We start from the raw sequence: 18,508 nt of genomic DNA, 5'->3' as shown, positions 1-18,508 counted from the left end.
GCAACTTCCCACTGAGAAGGTTGCATTTGGTCCTATGTGACTATTTTCCTTTAAAATTCATGGGCAAACTAGTGGTTCCTAACATTCCCTCTTTTTTTTTTTAAATAATGATGAAACAGCTCTCACCCATTTGTAGTACTTTAGAAGTCACTTTCCTCGTTTAACCCTGACAGCACTATAAATGAGATTAAATATCATTATACCGGGTTTCACAGCTGAGATACTGAGGCATGGAAAGAATTCAGGGGTTTGCGTAAGATCACAAAGCTGAGAAGTCACGCTCTGGACACTTGCATCAGGATGCGAGAAATGGAAATTAATATTTTCATCAGCGCTGCCGCATTGTCCGTGCCCAGAGCAGTGCCTGGCACGGTGTAGAACTCAGTAAGTACTTGTGGAGTAAATGGCTGGACTTGTCTTTTCAGGCTTGTATTGATGAAAATTTGGACATGGTGAAGTTTCTGGTGGAGAACGGAGCCAATGTGAACCAGCAGGACGGCGAGGGCTGGACCCCCCTCCACGCGGCAGCGTCCTGTGGCTACCTCAACATAGCAGAGTGAGTCTCTGTGCCGGCGGGGTGCGCGCAGGACGGCCTTTGCTTCTCTTCCACTCTTAAGGATTTGAATTTCATAAATTTACTACAAATTATAAAAGCAGGAAATTGAATTGTTTTTAAGGAATAGTTGATACTATGTTTTACATAGCTACTAAATCTGTAGTTTTTTAGTTGAAATGTTGTGTTTGCTTCTGTTTTCAGGTAATTCATATTTGTTGGGATATGCAGAGGTGGCTTCTGTCTGTTGCACTGTCTGGGTTGACTTTTTGAGCGACTATAGCTGGACACATGTGGGCAGGCCTGGAGAATTTTTCTGGACTTTTTTGTAAACCTGTTTTATTTATTTATTTATTTTTATCAAAAAAAAGCAGTGTTTAATACAAACAAAGGTGGAGAATGCCTGGCTGCCGGTCACAGAATCCATGTAGGTAATAGCAGGAGAGTGAGAACCCAGCATCCGAGCAGAGGAAGGGTGGGAGGGGCACGTGCCCCCCCCCGCCCGGCCCTCGTTGAGACCAGGCCGCAGCACAGCCGGGGCCCCTCCCTGGGCAGAAGAGTCCCAACCACATAGTGTCTGGGCTGGAAGGGGCGCTAAGTAGATGTCTGTTGAATGAAGGAGTGGTCAGGGAGGTTATTTTAAATTTATTTTTATTTATTTATTTTGTGCGTGTTGGGTCTTCGTTTCTGTGCGAGGGCTCTCTCTAGTTGCGGCGGGCGGGGGCCGCTCTTCATGGCGGTGCGCGGGCCTCTCACTGTTGCGGCCTCTCTCGTTGCGGAGCGCAGGCTCAGTAGTGGTGGCTCACGGGCCTAGTCGCTCCACGGCATGTGGGATCTTCCCAGACCAGGGCTCGAACCCGTGTCCCCTGCATTGGCAGGTGGATTCCCAACCGCTGTGCCACCAGGGAAGCCCAGGGAGGTTATTTTTAAATAGAAAGAGACGTTGGCACTTAAAACATCTTTAAAATGAGGCAATTGAGTGTATTCTAGATGAAAGTAAGTGTAGATCGCTAAGGTAAGTTCTCTAAGTAAAATCATGATATGCTATGGTCCTTTGGAGATCCGGTTGTGTGTCTTAAGGCCCCTTTCAGAGGATTAGAGCTCCGTTAACATTTCTTCTGTTCAGCAAACAGCTCTGCAGAGGGCTGGGAATGGCCTCCCACAGAAACTGCTTTGCCCGGGTGTCCCGGAGGAGGGTGCCCAGTGGGGGAAGTCAGAGAACGGCAGGGTCAGAGCCAGAGAGAGATCAGGCCAAAGCACTGGTGTTGACTGGGCTTCTTGTTCTAAAAAGCAGGCAGCTGGACTGGCCCCACCGCCAGCAGGAGTCAGCAGTGTGGTTTTCTCCTGTCTCCGTTCTGGTTCCGTGAACCAGTCGCCTCCTCTCGCCGGGCTGCCCCTTCCCGGGGTCTCACGGGAGGGCTCTGACTCTCAGCCTAGCCCCTCCCCCAACGTCCGGTGCCCAGGAGTTAAGCTGGCTTCCTCAGATGTTCCACTTTCACTTGAAAACTGTACCTAGGAAACATGTATAGAACATGTTAGTCCCTCATCGTTGGTACTTGATTATTGGTTCAGGTGGCTTGTTGGCGATTTTGAGCTACCAGATCTCACGACATTCAAGGATTTCCCTTTTCTCCATTGGAAGGTGACAGGCAGGGCTCACGCTTGGAATCAGGGCCCCTCGCGTTGGTGTATCCACGGAGGCTCCTTTTCCTTCCTTTTGTGAAGCGGAGTACAGCGGATGATTGCAGATGCTTTTCCACAGCGGTTTCTTTGTCTCATCTTTGCGGATGAACATAGTTCCTTTGGAAATAAGTTCACAATTTAAGTGTCTCTTGCCCGAATAAATATTACCTCGAGTGAAATGAATTGGTGAGAGTTACCTGTTTCCTCATACAGGTGATTAGTAGTCAGACATGAAGGTCTGGCCAGGACAGATGAGCCGGACCAGACCCCCTGGTGTGGTGGGGTGATGGGAACGGCCCTCCTTACCTTCTGCCGCGCGTCCCCCGTAGACGGCATGCACTTGACCGTCCTCACGTACGCATCCGTGCAGCAGCACTTTCTGGACAACGAAAGCACCCCGTTGCTTATGCTACTCATTTTGGTTGGCTCACCTCAGGGCCTCTGAACAGTGTTTCAGATGCGATTAGCATTTGACCATTCTGTCAGTTTTCTTAACTGACAGTTAAGAAAACTGACAGTTTTCTTTCTTTCTTAAGACCTTAAACTCTATACTCTTATGCCCGGAATCATCAGAAACTCTAAATTTCGAGGGGGTGGAAACAAAGAAAGGCAAACTGGCTTTCTAGGGAAGAACCTAATAAGTGCGTTCTCTTCCGTGTTCCATGATGACCTTTTTTTGTCTCATATTTGAACTCAGTATGACATATTTTTTAAAAAGAGGTTTAGGGGCTCTTTATTCCTGATTTTGAGTTCAGGCTTATTGCGAGTTAGCAGGATGTTTTCCATTTCTGTTACCAGTAAGTGTTTAACTTAGAAGCAGATTGACCCAAGGGTACAGCATTTAGTTTGGCTTTATAGTTTATTGGGGTGCTAATTTATCCTGAGTTTTTGAACACATTTCATTTTCTTTCTTCCCCCCTTAGAACAGTAGCAAAAAGACCTTATGTCAATGATGAGTTAAGAAGAATACAGAGGCTTTATTTTCTTCCTGTCTCTCTTGGCCACACCGTACGTGGCTTGTGGGATCTTAGTTCCCCGACCAGGGATTGAACCCGTATCCTTGGCAGTGAGTCTTAACCACTGGACCACCAGGGAATTCCCACAGAGGCTTTATTTTCTAAAGGGCATATTTACAGAGCTAATGGGTATTTCTGAAGCCTTGGGGTAACTATAAAGATTCTCAGGAATAAAGTAAATATTACTTTTTAGGGACCTCCCTGGCGGTCCAGTGGTTAAGACTGTGCTCCCAGTGCAGGGGACCCAGGCTTGATCCCTGGTCGGGGAACTAAGGTCCCACATGCTGCATGGTGCGGCCAAAGGTTAAAAAAATAATAATAAGTTAAAAAATCTTACCTCATAGGTTGATATTGATTCTTGTTCAGGTGAAAGTGTGAAACTAGAGAGCTTTTTCCTGTTTCCTCCTCACCCTTAAAATGGTTTAGGAAGGTAGCCTTACTTAAGAAGAATCTCTTTCTGAACCAGGTTACTTTCTAGAAATGAGTCTTCTTGATCATGGGTCTAAGAACTTGTCCGAAAAGGGAAAAGCAGGGGCCTGTATGCCCGAGTGGCATTGCGCCTGATCCAGTAAAGAATGGACTAGATGTCAGAGCAGAGCGGTTAAGATGTGTTATTTATTTCACGTAATATTTGTGGATCGCCAAGAGAAAAGGGAGCGCGTCAGGCCCCACGACAGAGATAACGTGAGGAGGGCACGGCTCTTGTCCTGAGGTAGCTTTCAGCCCGCTGGGGCGGTTGCGTCAAGACCCGCGCGCGTCGCGACAGAAGCGCAGACTGAGTGCTGGGGAGGACAGAGTTCAAGGAAGGAGAGGCAAGATGTGGTTGGTGAGAACAGGCGAAGGCATTTTCAATGGACCTTGAAAGATACGGACAGCTCCTAGCAGGGAAGGGAGGAGGGGAGGGTGTTTCATCAGTGGGGAGACACTATACTCAAGCTGTGGGAGAGACTGGGCGCCAGTGGGGTGTGTCTGGGGACAGTGAGGCGTTGCGTTTGATTGGAGTAGAGGGTACAGCTCCATCCAGAAAGTATTTATCGAGTGCTTACTGTGTATATTGTTTGCATTTTGATTTTTCAGGGTTGGGGAGGTGTGGTTGAATGTCCTCTTTGTCCTGAAGCAGAGAAGCCAAAAGAGAGGAGCTCTTGATGAGGGAAATGAGGGGCAACAGATGGACAGAGGACTGGGCCTCAGTACAGTTAAGAGAACACATGGAGCAGGTTAGCCTGGGAGGAGAAAGAGTCTGTTTCCGTCTGAGTCTGTGAGGGAAAGATGGACAGAGCTGAAAATGAGATGAGTTCATATAAGTGGAATCAATCTGTAAGTTAAAAACATTTATTGAAGCTCTATTTATACTACGTACTAGGCAATGAGAAGGCAAAAAAGTGGTCTTGATGTAATCTTTGTTGATTCTCCTCTGCCTCCTTGAATACAGTGGCCATGCATTGATTATCCTCTTAAGATCTTCCACAGTGTCTAAAATGTGGTACCTTTAAACGCAGGAGGGGACCGGTACACGCTTACTGAACTGTTGGTTCGTTGCAGTTTAATTTAAACGGTTTTTCTTTCTCCTTTAAATACTTATATTTGATAGAGCCCCCAGCATAATTGGGATTCTCACTGGCCCAAAAGTAACTTGATTTAGTGCCAAGGTGAACTAGACATGAATTCAAAAGACTGGGGCATAACCTCTGCCATTTGCCCCCTAATAGTACCCACCTTGCCTACTTCATAAAACTGTTTAAGACTCATTATATAATTTTATGTGAAAGTACTTTGAACATCAAAAAGGATCTATGTAAGGTATTGAAACTGTCAGACCTTTCTTCTTTAGGATCAAGTTATTATATTTCAATATAGAATCTAATCATTTAGAATAGAACAATTTGTTTCTTCAGTGATTTAGTTTCTTCTTAGAATGTAGATTTCATGTGTATGGCTGGTTGAAGGGAGAGTTTTATGGAGGCATAATTTAGGCAGATTCATGAAAATTTTAATTCATCCTTTATTTTTCTGTTTTCATGCTCCAGCACTACTTAATATACTCTTAATGTGGCATTGGGAAAGTTTCTGTGAGAATTACTTCTTTACATGTCTTCCTGGAACTCTCATTCTCAATATTACAGGTGTAGTAAGTCCTTTTGGGAGCCTGTGTTTGGACCCCAGGGATGGTGGGTGAGTTTTAGGGCTGCATGTCTTCCTTGTGATATTTAGAAAGTCTCTTGCTGTCCACCGGGAATGAGAGGGTGGGGGCTAGGAACATGAGTGTGAAGGAAATCCTGCTTGTGGGCGTTGTTCTTACCAAGAAATAGGGAAGCTTTTGATCCTAATTATTGAAGGCTAGTGGAGTTAGAAATTAACAGTGGAATACCTTATCTGGGACCACATTACAAACTCCAGAACAGAGGCCATGCTCTGCATCGAACCCCAGGGATAGGAGTGTAAGCTGATGTTAGACGGGCGAGAGAACCTTGATTCTGGATCTTGTCTGCACAGGTATTTCATTAACCATGGAGCCAGCGTGGGTGTTGTGAACAGTGAAGGGGAAGTCCCCTCTGACCTCGCAGAAGAGCCTGCCATGAAGGATCTTCTTCTGCAGCAAGTGAAGAAGCAAGGTAAGCCAGGGGGATAGAGGGGCAGGAGAGGCTCTGCTGAGCAGGGCCGTGCGCCGCGGTGCGATGGGAAGGTTGGGTCTACGCGCACAGCGCTGGTCATCGTTACCCACGCCACATACCCTCTTAGCACCCACCCAGGAGTAGGCCTGGCGCCAAAAGGAGGGCCCGTCCCTCCTTGTCTTTGCCGTTCCGGGGCTGCGCACCCATTGTGCGGTTAGGCGACCGCACTGTTCTTTGATGACGCAGGTCAGACTGAGGAGGGCCACGAGCGTGTCTTACTCTGTGTGCATGTGGTGTGGGCTTCGCTTCGCGCTGTGAAGTCTAGAGGAAGGGTGGGATACAGCGTCCCTTGGAGTACTGGCCACGTTCTGTTTATGACTTGGAATCTTTTCTCTTGACGAGAGCTGAAAGTGCTGCTGGTTGAGGTGTTTCTTACAACCTCTGAAATGATCTTCAACCACACTAATCGTGAAAATTCTTCTGGTAGTTCGTCACGGTAAGGAAGGTAACTTAGAAGAATAAACTCTGAAAGAACTTATTTTATATTTTCAGAAGAATCCATTTCAGAGAATAGGTCAGGATTCTGCTACTGCAGGTCTTTGGGTTCTTTTAGTTAAAAAAGTTGCAAATAACACTCGTTGATAGCAGGGAGGACAGGTCTTAGGGCGTTTGCTAGAACCACCACAAAACTGTGTGGACATGGTTTATAGCGGTGTGTAGTCTTTCTGTTAAACCACTTTACCCACAATCTGCAGTTGAGTCCAAAAGATTTCTCCTCAGTGACCTTTTCTGACATGATGCTTTAGAACAGTCAGGGCCAGTCCTGGCCATATCTGTTTGCTCACATGTTATCTAATGTAATACAGTAATCAATCACAGTAATCAGTCACCAGTACTGCTCACATGTGTTACATATTATAATTTTTGTGTCCCGTTGAGTTGAAGAACTTTATGCCTAATTTACCATCAAGTCCCACTCGGCCTTATCTCCTCAGATTGGTGTTCCAATTTACAAATGACTTTTTAAAAATAAACTGGATTTTTAATAGTAGTTTTGATTTTAATTTCTGACTCTTCCATTAAGGAGTATACTCTGTTGGAAGAGGTGTTCATATGAATTCTTACCTTTGCAGCACTGTTAACTCTTTGTGGGTGGGATTCTGGTCTGTTCCAGATCAGTTACCCCTTTCAGTTCATCGAGAGGATGTAATAATTGTGAATACAACACATGTGCACCCAGCATCGGAACACCTAAATATATTAAGCAAATACTGACAGAGCTGAAGGGGGAAATAGACAATAATACAACGATAGTATCCTGCTTTCAACAATGGATAGATCATCCAGGCTGAAAATCAACAAAGAAACGCTGGACTTAAACTATCCTTTAGACCAAATGGACCGAGTAGACATACAGAACATTCCATCCAACAGCAGAACAAACATCCTTGCCAAGTGCACACAGAACATTCTCCAGGACAGGTCATATGACAGGCCACAATACACGTCTTGGCAAATTTAAGAAGACTGAAATCATACCAAGTATATTTTCTGACCACAGTGGTATGAAACTAGAAATCAATAGCAGGAGGAAAACTGGAAAATTCACAGACTGTGGAGATTAAACAACATGCTACTGAACAACCAGTGGGTCAAAGAAGAAATCAAAAGAAAAATCCAAAAATATCTTGAAACAAACAAAAATCAAACACAACATACCAAAACTTGTGGGAGGTAGCAAAAGCATTTCTAAGAGGGAAGTTTATAGTGGTAAATGCATGCCTTAGGAAAGAAGAAAGATCTCAAATAACCTCACTTTACACCTCTAGAAACTAGAAAAAGAAGGACAAACTAAGCCCAAAGTTCACAGAAGGAAGAAAGTAGCAAAAAGATCAGAGCAGAAATAATTGAAATAAGAGACCGGAAAAAACAATAGAAAATATGAATGAAGCTAAGAGCTTTTATGTTTTTTGAAAAAATAAACAAATTGACAAACCTTTAGCTAGACTAAGAAAAAGACAGAAGACTCAAATAAATAAAATGAGAAATGAAGAAGACATTTCAAACAGATACCATAGAAAGACGCAGGATCATAAGAGACGACTGTGAACAGTTGTGTGCAAACAACTTGGATAACCTAGAAGAAACGGGTAAATCCTCAGAAATATGCAACTTACCGAGACTGAATCAGGAAGAAATAGAAAATCTGAATGGATCAATAACAAATAAGGAGACTGAATCAGTAATCAAACAACAAGAAAAACCCAGGACCAGATGGTTTCCCTGGTGAATACTACCAAACATTTAAAGAAGAATTAATACCAGTCCTTCTCAAACTCTTCCCCAAAAATTGACATGGAAGGAACACTTTCAAACTCTTTTTACAAGACCAGCATTACCCTGATAGCAAAGCCAGATAGGTACACTACAAGAAAAGAAAACTCTAGGCCAATATTCCCAATGAATATAGATGCAAAGATTCTCAACACAATATTAGCAACCTGAATTTAGCAGCACAATAAAAGGATCACATACCGTGATCAAATGGGATTTATCCCTGGGATGCAAGGATGGCTCAACGTATGCAAATCAATAAAAGTGATATACCAATTAGTAGAATGAAAGATAAAAATTATATGATCATCTCAACAGATACAGGAAAAGCATTTGACAAAATACAACATCCTTTCATGATAAAAATTCTCAGCAAACTGATTGTAGGAAGAGTGTCCCTCAACATAATAAAAGCCATATACGACAAGCCCACAGTTAACATTATACTTGGTGGTGAAAGGTTGGAAGCTTTTCCTCTAAGATCAGGAATAAGACAAGGGTGCCCACTCTCACCACTCCTATTCAACATAGTACTGGAAGTCCTATCCAGGCAAGAAAAAGAAATAAAAGGCATCCAAATCAGAAAGGAAGGAGTAAAATGGTCTTTGTTTACAGGTGATATGATCTCATGTATAGAAACTCCTAAAGACTCAAAGAAAACACTGTTAGAATTAATCAACAAATTTGGTAAAGTTGTAGAATACAAAATCAGTATACAGAAATCAGTTGCGTTTCTATACGATAATGACAACCTATCTGAAAAAGAAGTAAAAAATACATTCCCATTTACAATGGCATCAAAAACAATAAAACACTTCGGAATAAATTTAAGGAGGTGAAAGGTCTGTACGCTGAAAACTGTAAGACTCTGATGAAAGAAACTGAAGAAGACACATATAAATGGAAAGATATCCTACGTTCATGGATTGCAAGAATTAATATGGGTAAAACATTCATACAACCCAAAGCCATATATAGAGTCAATGCAATTTCTATCAAAATTCCAATGGCATTTTTCACAAAAATAGAAAAAACAATCCTAAAACTTGGTACCGCAGAAGACCCTGAATAGCCAAAGAAAGAAGGCAAAGCTGGAGGCACCACATTTCCTGATTACAAACTATAGTAATCAAAACAGTATGGTACTGTCAGAAAAGTAGACACATAGACCAATGGAACAGACTGCAGAGCCCAGAAACAAACCCTCACATATACGGTCAACTAATATTTGAACAAGAGAGCCAGGAAGACTCAATGGGAAAAAGATAGTCTCTTCAATAAATGGTGTTGGGAAAAACTGGATAATCACATGCAGAAGAATGACGTTGGACCCTTATTTTCACGCTCACAAAAACTAACTCAAAATGGAGTCAAGTAAGTCCTGAAACTGTGAAACTCCTATGAGAAAACCTTCTTGACGTTGGTCTTGACAATGATTTTTTTGGATATTACACCAAAAGCTCAAGGAACAAAAGCAAAAATAAATAAGTGGCTCTACATCAAACTAAAAAACTTCTGCACAGCAAAAGAAACAATCAACACAATGAAAAGGCAACCTATGGAATGGGAGAAAATATTTGCAAGTCACATATCTGATAAGAGGTCAATATCCATATTGACCTCTTATATATATATAGGGAATTCATACAACTCAATAGCAAAAAACCAAACAATCCAATTAAGCAGAAGAGCTGAATAGAAGTTTTTCCAAAGAAGACATACATTTAATGGCCAACAGGCACATGAAAAGAGCTCAACATCACTAATCATCAGAGAAGTCCAACTCAAAACCCTATTGAGCTATCACCTCACACCTGTTAGAATGGCTATTATCAAAGACAAGAAATAACAAGTGTTGGGCTTCCCTGGTGGCGCAGTGGTTGAGAGTCCGCCTGCCGATGCAGGGGACGCGGGTTCGTGCCCCGGTCCGGGAAGATCCCACGTGCCGCGGAGCGGCTGGGCCCGTGAGCCATGGCCGCTGAGCCTGCGCGTCCGGAGCCTGTGCTCCTCAATGGGAGAGGCCACAACAGTGAGAAGCCCGCGTACCCCGCCCCCCCCCAAAAAAAATAGAAGAAGAAGAAATAAAATAAATCAGTTACCTCTTCCCCCCATCCTTCTCCTCAAATCAGACAGATAACCCTCAGGTAGTTCCCAGGGTCTCGTTCAAGAATTGAGAGGGAGGGGGGCAGACCATGCACAGGTAAAAGCCTGCCAGTGAGTGTGCGACTCCTTGGGCGGGTGTGTTTGTCCTAGGAACAGCTCATTGTTTTATGCACCAGGGAATACCCCACCCCAGCTCCTTCTCACTGACACAGAGGTTGGAGAGTCGGTGGCGGAAGGGGGGCACCCTGGGATTTCATCCGGAATGTTTTCAAGGGAAACAAAATCCACAGTCCCTTGGAAGGTTCACTGTGCGTCACCTACTCCTTGGCTCTAGGGCGTAAAGCTGCAGTCATTGTATTTCCCTACACAGGGAAATGAACTTCAGAGGCTGTTAATTTTGTAAAGTATATTATACCTGAAACTAAGATTTTTGATACCAATCCTAAGGTGTAGTGAGTGGAAAAGAGGAGCGGCCGGGGACCTAGGATGTCAGCGTTCCGGTGACAGCTCTGGTGTGTTCCGTGGCCTTGAGTGAGGCACCTGACCTTTGTGTTTATTTCCTCATCTGTTAAGTGGGGATAGCAGTATCTGTTATATTTACCTCAAGGGATTGTGGGGAAACTAAAATGGTATAACGTGTAAAAGGACTTTGAAATGTGTACTTTGTACAAATACTATAATATAAAATAATATCCCCTTTGGTTTTTGTGTTCTTAAAATTGAAAACACTGTTAAGTGTGGTCCCTTAATGGATCTGCCATCAAGTACTATTTAACCTGGTGATTTAACGCTGATAAAACTACTGATGAGTCTGTAAATGTCACGGCTCTTCCACATGAAGATGCATCTGCAGACTACGCCACTGCATGACTAGACTGCCGTCAGTGGTTGTGTTAGCATGTGCTTCGAAGCTAAGGGGCCTGTGCTGATGCTGGCTGTCTGGGTCTGGTTTCTGCAGGGGTCGATCTCGAGCAGTCGAGGAAGGCAGAGGAAGAGCAGATGCTGCAGGACGCCCGCCAGTGGCTCAACAGCGGGAAAATACAGGACGTGAGGCAGGCGCGCTCGGGGGCCACTGCCCTGCACGTGGCCGCCGCCAAGGGCTACTCTGAGGTCCTCAGGTAACGTCCGCGCACATGGTCTGGGCTGCGCACACCGGGAGCAGAGGAGCTGGTTTGGACGCGGGGTGGCTTAGGTCTTCGGCTGCGCGGCGTTTCCTCTCTGCTTCCGTCGTGGGCCGCGCAGTCTCCCCTTCTGCGTTTGCCGGTACGCTCCGCCTCCCTGCCCCCGCCGCACGCCCTCTGGCTGCTCCTGACGGGTCTGACGTGGGGCAGAGTTGCGCTGGACCGGCCCGAAGGGGACCTTGCGTGACGGCCCCCAGCTCCGCAGATGACCATTAGCACCCCGGCACCTCCTCCTCCGGTGACGTGCCGGGCAGAGCGGACTCGCGATCCTTCTGGTCCTCGCTGGCTCCTAGGTTAAAGACGCGGCTCTCGAGTGTGCAGCGTCCGGCCGGAGTAGGACGGCCACACGCACACAAGGGGTCTGACTCTCTCTGCCTGCTCCCCTCTCCCTTTTCACCCTTCCGTGCTTTGTGTGGCTCTGCTCCGGGGCTCGCCCAGCGCCTGGGCTGCCGGGGGCACCGCACGCGTCCCTGCTGCCGGGCGCTCTCAGCGCCGCGCGTCCCGCCCCGTGCGAGCTTCCCGGTCTGTGCGCTGAGCGTCGGTGCGCCTTTTCTGCCGGGCGGCGCGTTCACGTGCTCGTTTCTCGGACGGCGTCTGGAGGCCCACGGTGTAGGCTGCCTGCGTGCGCCCGGTGCCGCCGGGGCCTCCAGAGTCAAGCTGTCCTCCACGCACACAGCTGGGCTGTGGCCTTAGCGTTAGCGAGCGGCCCCTGCACGTACTCCCGTGGAGTTGGAGGTGCGAGCGTGGTGTCTGGGGGAGAGCAGCCCGGGAGCTAGCGAGGGAGTGAGAGAATCGGGTGCCCGACAGCCCCTTCCTCTGCTGGAAGGCTGACAGCACCCCCCGACGGCGCTGAGCCAGGTGCCGGCCGGCCTCAGGTGCCTGCGTGGTGTGACTGGGTGTGCCAGGGAGCGCCGCGGCCTCTGGGCAGGGGCGGTTGAAACTACCCGTGGCAGCTCTCGGGCAGTAGCTGGCGCCGAGCTGTGCCGTAGAGGCCGGGTGGCGGCGCAGGGCAGGGCCTGAAACGCCAGCTGGGTGGCCGCTGGTGTGGCACGGAGCTCCGCCACCGAGCACGTAATGGCTGGTTTGGGGTTTCTCCTCAGACTTTTGACTCAGGCTGGCTATGAGCTCAATGCCCAGGACCGCGACGGCTGGACCCCGCTCCATGCCGCCGCACACTGGGGGGTGAAGGAGGCGTGCTCCATCCTGGCAGAAGCCCTCTGTGACATGGACGTCAGGAGCAAACTGGTTAGTGAGCGTCACCCTCTAACGGGGCTCGGGAACCAAAGGCTTCAAGTCCCTGCTGAGTGACCAGGCTTGCTGTCCAGGCTTGGGCACCCCTGGTAGCTGCAGTTCTGCTTCCCGCCCCGTCATCCACGCAGACACGTTGGCTTTGTAAAATAAAGCTCTGCTGAGCCGGTCTGCCGATTCTGTGTGTGCTGAAGCCCCTAGAGCAAACACGCAGGAAAAAAAAAGGTATTTTTCCCTGTAGCAGAAATGAGCAGTGGGGAAGCCCAGGGCCACTCTCCGTGGTGCACTATGAAATACTTTCGTTTGACTTTTAATTCAGAGACTTAATAGCTGAGCCCCAGACACACCCAGTTGTTTAAAAAAACGTTATAACGATGAGATCCTGCAGTTTGGCTGGAAGTAGTCTTTTTCAGCCTCACTTCAAGCAGTTATAGAAGTCCTGCAACTCCTGTCCCTACATCTACTGATTTTCTAGGAATCCAGAGACATGGCTTTTTACTTAGTAGATGTTCTTATCTACCTCCCATCTCTCCTGACCCAGGGGTCATTCTCGCATTATGGGTTAGGGTCCTTAACTGTGCTGTTTCCTAAGAGATAACCCTTCTCTCACTTAAAGGGAGATGATTCCTGTGACTTAGTCCTTAGTGCACCCATGCCCTGGACCGCCTTCGGAGGCTTCTAAGAGCCCTTTGTTGAATTTATCACAGCAATTAAGAGCATTTTAGAACAGGTACAAGTAGAGATTTCAATTGCTCATTTGCCAAGAGGCAATAAACATTAGAAATAATGTGGTAATTTCCTCCATACAGCTTTGCAAAACATAAACCCCTGTATTTTAGGGTTTGCTGTTTCTTGTTGTGTTTCCTCTGTGATAGACGAAGGTATCACCACGGTGTCGAGTAGACTAGTCAGTGAAGCGGCTGCACTGGAGTCAGAGGCGTACAGTGGACACGCCCACTAGCTCTCTGATAAAGTCCTGGGATCGCTGTGTCCGCTTCCGATTGGTCATGGCACCCCTTTCCTCCGCCAGGGCCAGACACCGTTTGACGTGGCTGACGAGGGCCTCGTGGAGCACCTGGAGATGCTGCAGAAGAAGCAGAGCGCGGTGAGTCGGGGGGAAAGGCCACAGCACAGGCCTCACGGGCTGTGGTTTGTCCGCCGAGAGTGGAGTTGCACGTCCCTGCATTCCAGCGATGGCAGTGGTTCCGAACCTCCAGGAACATCCACAGTCTGTTAGAAGAAAATATCCCAGAAACTGGTGTTGCGCTAAAGTTCGCTTGTTAGCTCATTATCTTAGAGCCTTCAAGCAGCTGAAAGGCAAACGCGATGACAGCGGCGACCCTAGTTACCCTTGAGCTCTAGAAAAGGAGCGTGGTATGTTCAGGTCAGAACTCTTTGCAAATGGGGGTAGAGGACACCTCATAACTTTTCCTTATTGACGGAAAGGACGTCTTTGTTGAAAGAAAATTGATTACAGGGAGGGATATATTTCTTAAAAAGCAAACAACCCCACAAAAGCGAAAACATTTGGCATTGGACAGTGCTTGGCCAGTGATGCATATTTATTCCACTCATCAGATATCCAAAATTCAGCCCTCTTCTCCCTCTTCTTCTAGATCTTTGATGGTTTGGTTGTCTGTGCCCTTCTGCTTTGTGCAGCACAGGGGGACCATGTAAGCATGGTACCCACGTCCAGACTGCAGGGTGGCAAAGCCTGCCAGTACTCGGGTGAACAGGGAGCGAGTCACACTCTACCTGAAAGAGGGAGGAGTAATTAGGCGAGGAGGATAAAGTCAGTCACGTTAGGGGCTTGAGACTCTCCTGTTTAAGCAGCGTAGGGCAGAAAAAAGTCACTAGCTTTCCTTGTGTTTTCCTTTGCATGGGCTGTGTCTCAGGGCACATGAGCTCAAGTTCAGGAGAATGTGAGACGCTAAGAGCAGTGCTGAATGAAAGACCCGTGTGGTTCAGTGACGGGACAGGTCAGCTGTCCTGCCCTTCCCTGTGCTCAGCACCGTCTGGACTGGGAAGTGGAGATGCTCATTTCTTCAGGGCTGGCGGGGAAGCTGCAGACCCAGAGCACAGACGCAGCTTGCGGTTCACTTGTCTCCTCTGATGAGCAGCTGGGATCTATTTCTGAGCAGCAGCAGCCTTCCTAATATAAGATTATCATTTGCATGGTTAGGTGTTTGTTGTTTTTTAAATTTTTTATTCTGAAATAATTTTTAAGCTTACAAAGACGTTGTGGAAATAGTAGGGAGTTCTCGTGTATCCTTTAACCAGCATGGTTCAGTCTTTGAACATGAGTAATATCCTCACTAAATAACATTTCTCTGCTACTGGGAATGGTGCCTGCCTTTTCCCCCTGCATAACTTTGGGGTCCAGGGATTTAGGTGCATTTTGTCTAGAGCATGTGTCTAAGTACCAGACAGTTTTTTCCAAGGGCTTATTTCCCATTTGACACCTGCTTCTTCTTTAGAACCGTTGCCAACTTAATTCAGTATATGGATCATAAAGAGTTCTTTCAGAGATACTTGTGGTGTTTTATCCTTTACACCTAGGGTTTTGGGGACGGTTGGGTTTAGATATTTGATGGGGCAGTTTTCGTTGAAGCTCTAACGCCGTGGATTTCCTCTTCTCATTGAGTGAGGATCTTCCTCTGTCGTTATCTTCCAAGGAGGCACAGCACACAGATGATGTGTTTCCCTTCTGCCCAGTTCCCTCCTCCCCGGTGGTGTTGGCCCAGTAACAGGGCCATTTTAGTTTTTCTCATGGCTTCTGATTTTTTTACCAATAGTCAATGTCCTCCCTTTTTTCTGTTTTCTCCATTTCCAGCTTCGAAGTGAAAAAGAGACACGGAATAAGCTCATTGAGTCAGAGCTGAACAGCACGTGGCACGGTAGACTCTTTAAGAAGTAAGATGTTTGGGTTTGAGAAATGTGATGAGCCCTGCTGAGTGTGACACGTTTAGCTTGAGAATTTACACAGTGAGGAGACCCCGTGTTTGAAGCCAAATTATCTTTACACACGTGGGAATGTTTGAGGGGCAAGGAGGTGAGTGGAATTGACTTGTCGGGGGGCACTGAGAGTGGGTGGGCCTGCTTTAAATTTGTGAATTAACGGAGACTGCGTGCATGGCTTTTGTCCCAGCGTAAGGGTTCTTAGTCCCAGCTGCTTCCCTAACTAGAAGGTCTGAGCTCAGGGGCCGCGTCTGTTTTCTTTACACCATACTGTTGCCTAGCGTGGCCCTGGTGTGTGAGAAGCACTCAGTAAACGTTTGTTAAATGATTAAAAAAAAAATATTTACTTGCTCACTCATCATGAAGATGCATAGCCCTCCTTGTTCCTGTGTGTTAAACAGGCTGGATCTTCTTCCGTCACACTCTCAAATCAAATGCTAACCCTTGGTCAGCAGGAAACCCAGGATTCGGAGGGATACGGATGTAAAGGAGGATTTGAATATATTTCTGTTACTGCTTCCACACGGAGCTTCATAGACTTGTCCTTCTCATACCGGGTCCCCAGTGAGCGTAGGAAATGGTGTGTCCTTTCTGAATTACGCTCAAATTGTCATCTTTAATTTAGCAAAGAGAAGATGCTCTATGAGGAGGAGACACCGAAGCCCCAAGAAATGGAGGATGAAAACAAAGAATCCAGCAGCTCCAGCTCAGATGAGGACGAAGGTGAAGATGAGGCTTCTGAGTCAGAAACCGAGAAGGAGGCGGGTGATGCCGAGACCCTCTGTCCCCAGAGCACGGGGGGTCACTGCTTGTCACAAGGCAGGTGATGCCAGGGCCCTCAGGTGGAACCGATTCCCTAAACAGAACCTCCAAGTCTTTGTCTTTTTCCTTCCCATTATGTGAAGCTCCTTCAGTTCCTGATTTGGGGATGGAAGAAGGAACACAATCATATTTACCTTTATGACTCTTATTGATGATATACATCATATGGAGCTTCTGAAGTTCGTTATATGGCGAGACAGGAGCCCCAGCGGTGAGGGTTGGGCGCGTAGCGTGGTTGGAGCTCCAGGCTGTGCTTGAGCCCGCGGTTTTGATACCCGGGAAGGCAGACGCTGAGAAAAGAGACGTGGGGGGTTTGCTGCGTAGAGGTTCACCTGCCACAGAGTAGTTCTCATGGATAATTGGGAGCTCGTGATAAACTAGGATTTCACCGTGCCCATGTCCTGCGGTCACCGGCGTGTTATGGCTTCAGACTGGTGTCCACGAGAAGATGCAGTGTTTTCAGTGAGAGGACCAAGTTAGAGGGAAGAGTCCGCATCCAGTTCACAGCAGCAAAGTCTGTGCTTCCCTCTCAGCTCCGCCCCTGCCGGGTGCCCGTCGCGAAGATGCTCCGCCCGTTCTCTTTCCCGGGACCCGGCTCCTGTAAAGTGGGTCTGCCTTTACCGGCATCGTTGCTCTCCGTTGCAGGAGGGCACTGCCTTTGTCCATGTCTCCGTCTCTCAGAGGGAGTTAGAGACTCCTGCTTCTGTAGGATAGACGGGCCCCGGCTAGGTTTGTAGTGTAGGAGACGACCTTTTGTTCGCTGAGTCTTGCATTGCTGTTCTTAAGCAGGCACAGCTTGCTCTGGAAATGCCAGTGTAGTATCTGTCAAACTCTGTACGTGTTCCTCTTTTTAATGTTTGTATTGTTTACTGAGTGCTTACATGTCTTAGGCTTCCAGTATTGTCTGGAATGAGCATCTAGACTTGCTCCGTGCTGGATCACTGTGTTAGCTACCAGGCTGCTGGCGGAATGGGAGGGCCCTGCCTGGGCTACTGAAATCACCCACGGTGTGTCCCCAGGCCTCAGGTCTCTTGTTCCCTGCAGCCCAGCTCCACATCGCTATTGGGGTGAAACACCCCGCCCCCCTTGACGATGCTGCGCTGCTGTTCAGAAACCTTCCTGACTCTGCCTCAGAGTAAGTCCCAGGCCCTGTGGCCCGGCCTTCGAGAGCTCTCATAGTCCAGCCGCAGCTGACCTCTCCAGTGTCGTCTGTAGGGGCGCGTGTGTGCTATCCGGGCTGGATCACTGGAGTTCCCAGACCAGCCTGAGTGTTCTACCCCTGAGCAGTTAGTTACTCGTGCTGTGGAATGTGTTCCTGGCCATCAGATGTTTCTTGCACGATTTCTCTCAGAAGCTGTAGGGTCTGCCAGGCTGAGGAGTCCTTCTTTAGGTTTTTCCTGTACAGGAACCTGCCGAGGAGGGACCCCCCCCCGTGCTCTCACCCCCCGTGTGGGCCCCAGCACTGCTCGTTCCTCTCGGTCGCAGCGTCCTTGGCCTGGGGGTCCCGAGTGTGTCACCCCCAGGTCTCAGCACCACAGCTGGCACGTGACAGGCAGCCACATCCACTGAATGTCTTGTTGACTGTATCTCGGGGACACAGGGGGCTAGGAAGGGGTGTACGTGAATAAAGCCCACGTCACGTGAGGGAGATAAGTGCAGCCAAAGGCGTTCACTGGTACAAAAGACTGCGTTGAGTTTGGGGGTTTATCGTGACACTTTAGGGTAGAGATCACGGAGGTGGAATAGAAGGACACAGAGCTCACCCCCGCCCACGAATACGTCAAAAGTACATCTACACATGGCACAGTTGTCACAGAACGCAGTGACACTTCACATTTATGTAGTGCCTATTTATTTATTTGGTTGGTTGGGCCATGTCTTAGTTGTAGCACACGGGCTCCTCAGTCGTGGCATGTGAACTCTTAGTTGCAGCACGCGGGATCTAGTTCCCTGACTGGGGATTGAACCCGGACCCCCTGCATTGGGAGTGCAGAGTCT

General features: G+C 47.6%; 1 protein-coding gene across 28 annotated transcripts in view; it reads left to right on the top strand.

Annotated features, from left to right (window-relative positions):
• Window positions 1-18,508, top strand: part of PPP1R12B (protein phosphatase 1 regulatory subunit 12B) — a 219,842-nt gene that overhangs the window by 59,499 nt on the left and 141,835 nt on the right. For 27 of the 28 annotated variants that reach the window (XM_067026629.1, XM_067026597.1, XM_067026589.1 and 24 more), the window contains exons 2-8: window positions 426-556; window positions 5,746-5,864; window positions 11,260-11,419; window positions 12,583-12,727; window positions 13,761-13,835; window positions 15,564-15,643; window positions 16,314-16,507. In XM_067026629.1, coding sequence (XP_066882730.1) covers window positions 426-556; window positions 5,746-5,864; window positions 11,260-11,419; window positions 12,583-12,727; window positions 13,761-13,835; window positions 15,564-15,643; window positions 16,314-16,507 — 904 coding nt within the window. The remainder of the gene's footprint in view (window positions 1-425; window positions 557-5,745; window positions 5,865-11,259; window positions 11,420-12,582; window positions 12,728-13,760; window positions 13,836-15,563; window positions 15,644-16,313; window positions 16,508-18,508) is intronic. The other variant, XM_067026580.1, reaches the window with a different exon arrangement.

Source organism: Kogia breviceps, chromosome 1, assembly GCF_026419965.1.
Source record: "Kogia breviceps isolate mKogBre1 chromosome 1, mKogBre1 haplotype 1, whole genome shotgun sequence".
NCBI lineage: Eukaryota > Metazoa > Chordata > Mammalia > Artiodactyla > Physeteridae > Kogia > Kogia breviceps.
This window is presented reverse-complemented; position numbering and strand designations above follow the sequence as displayed.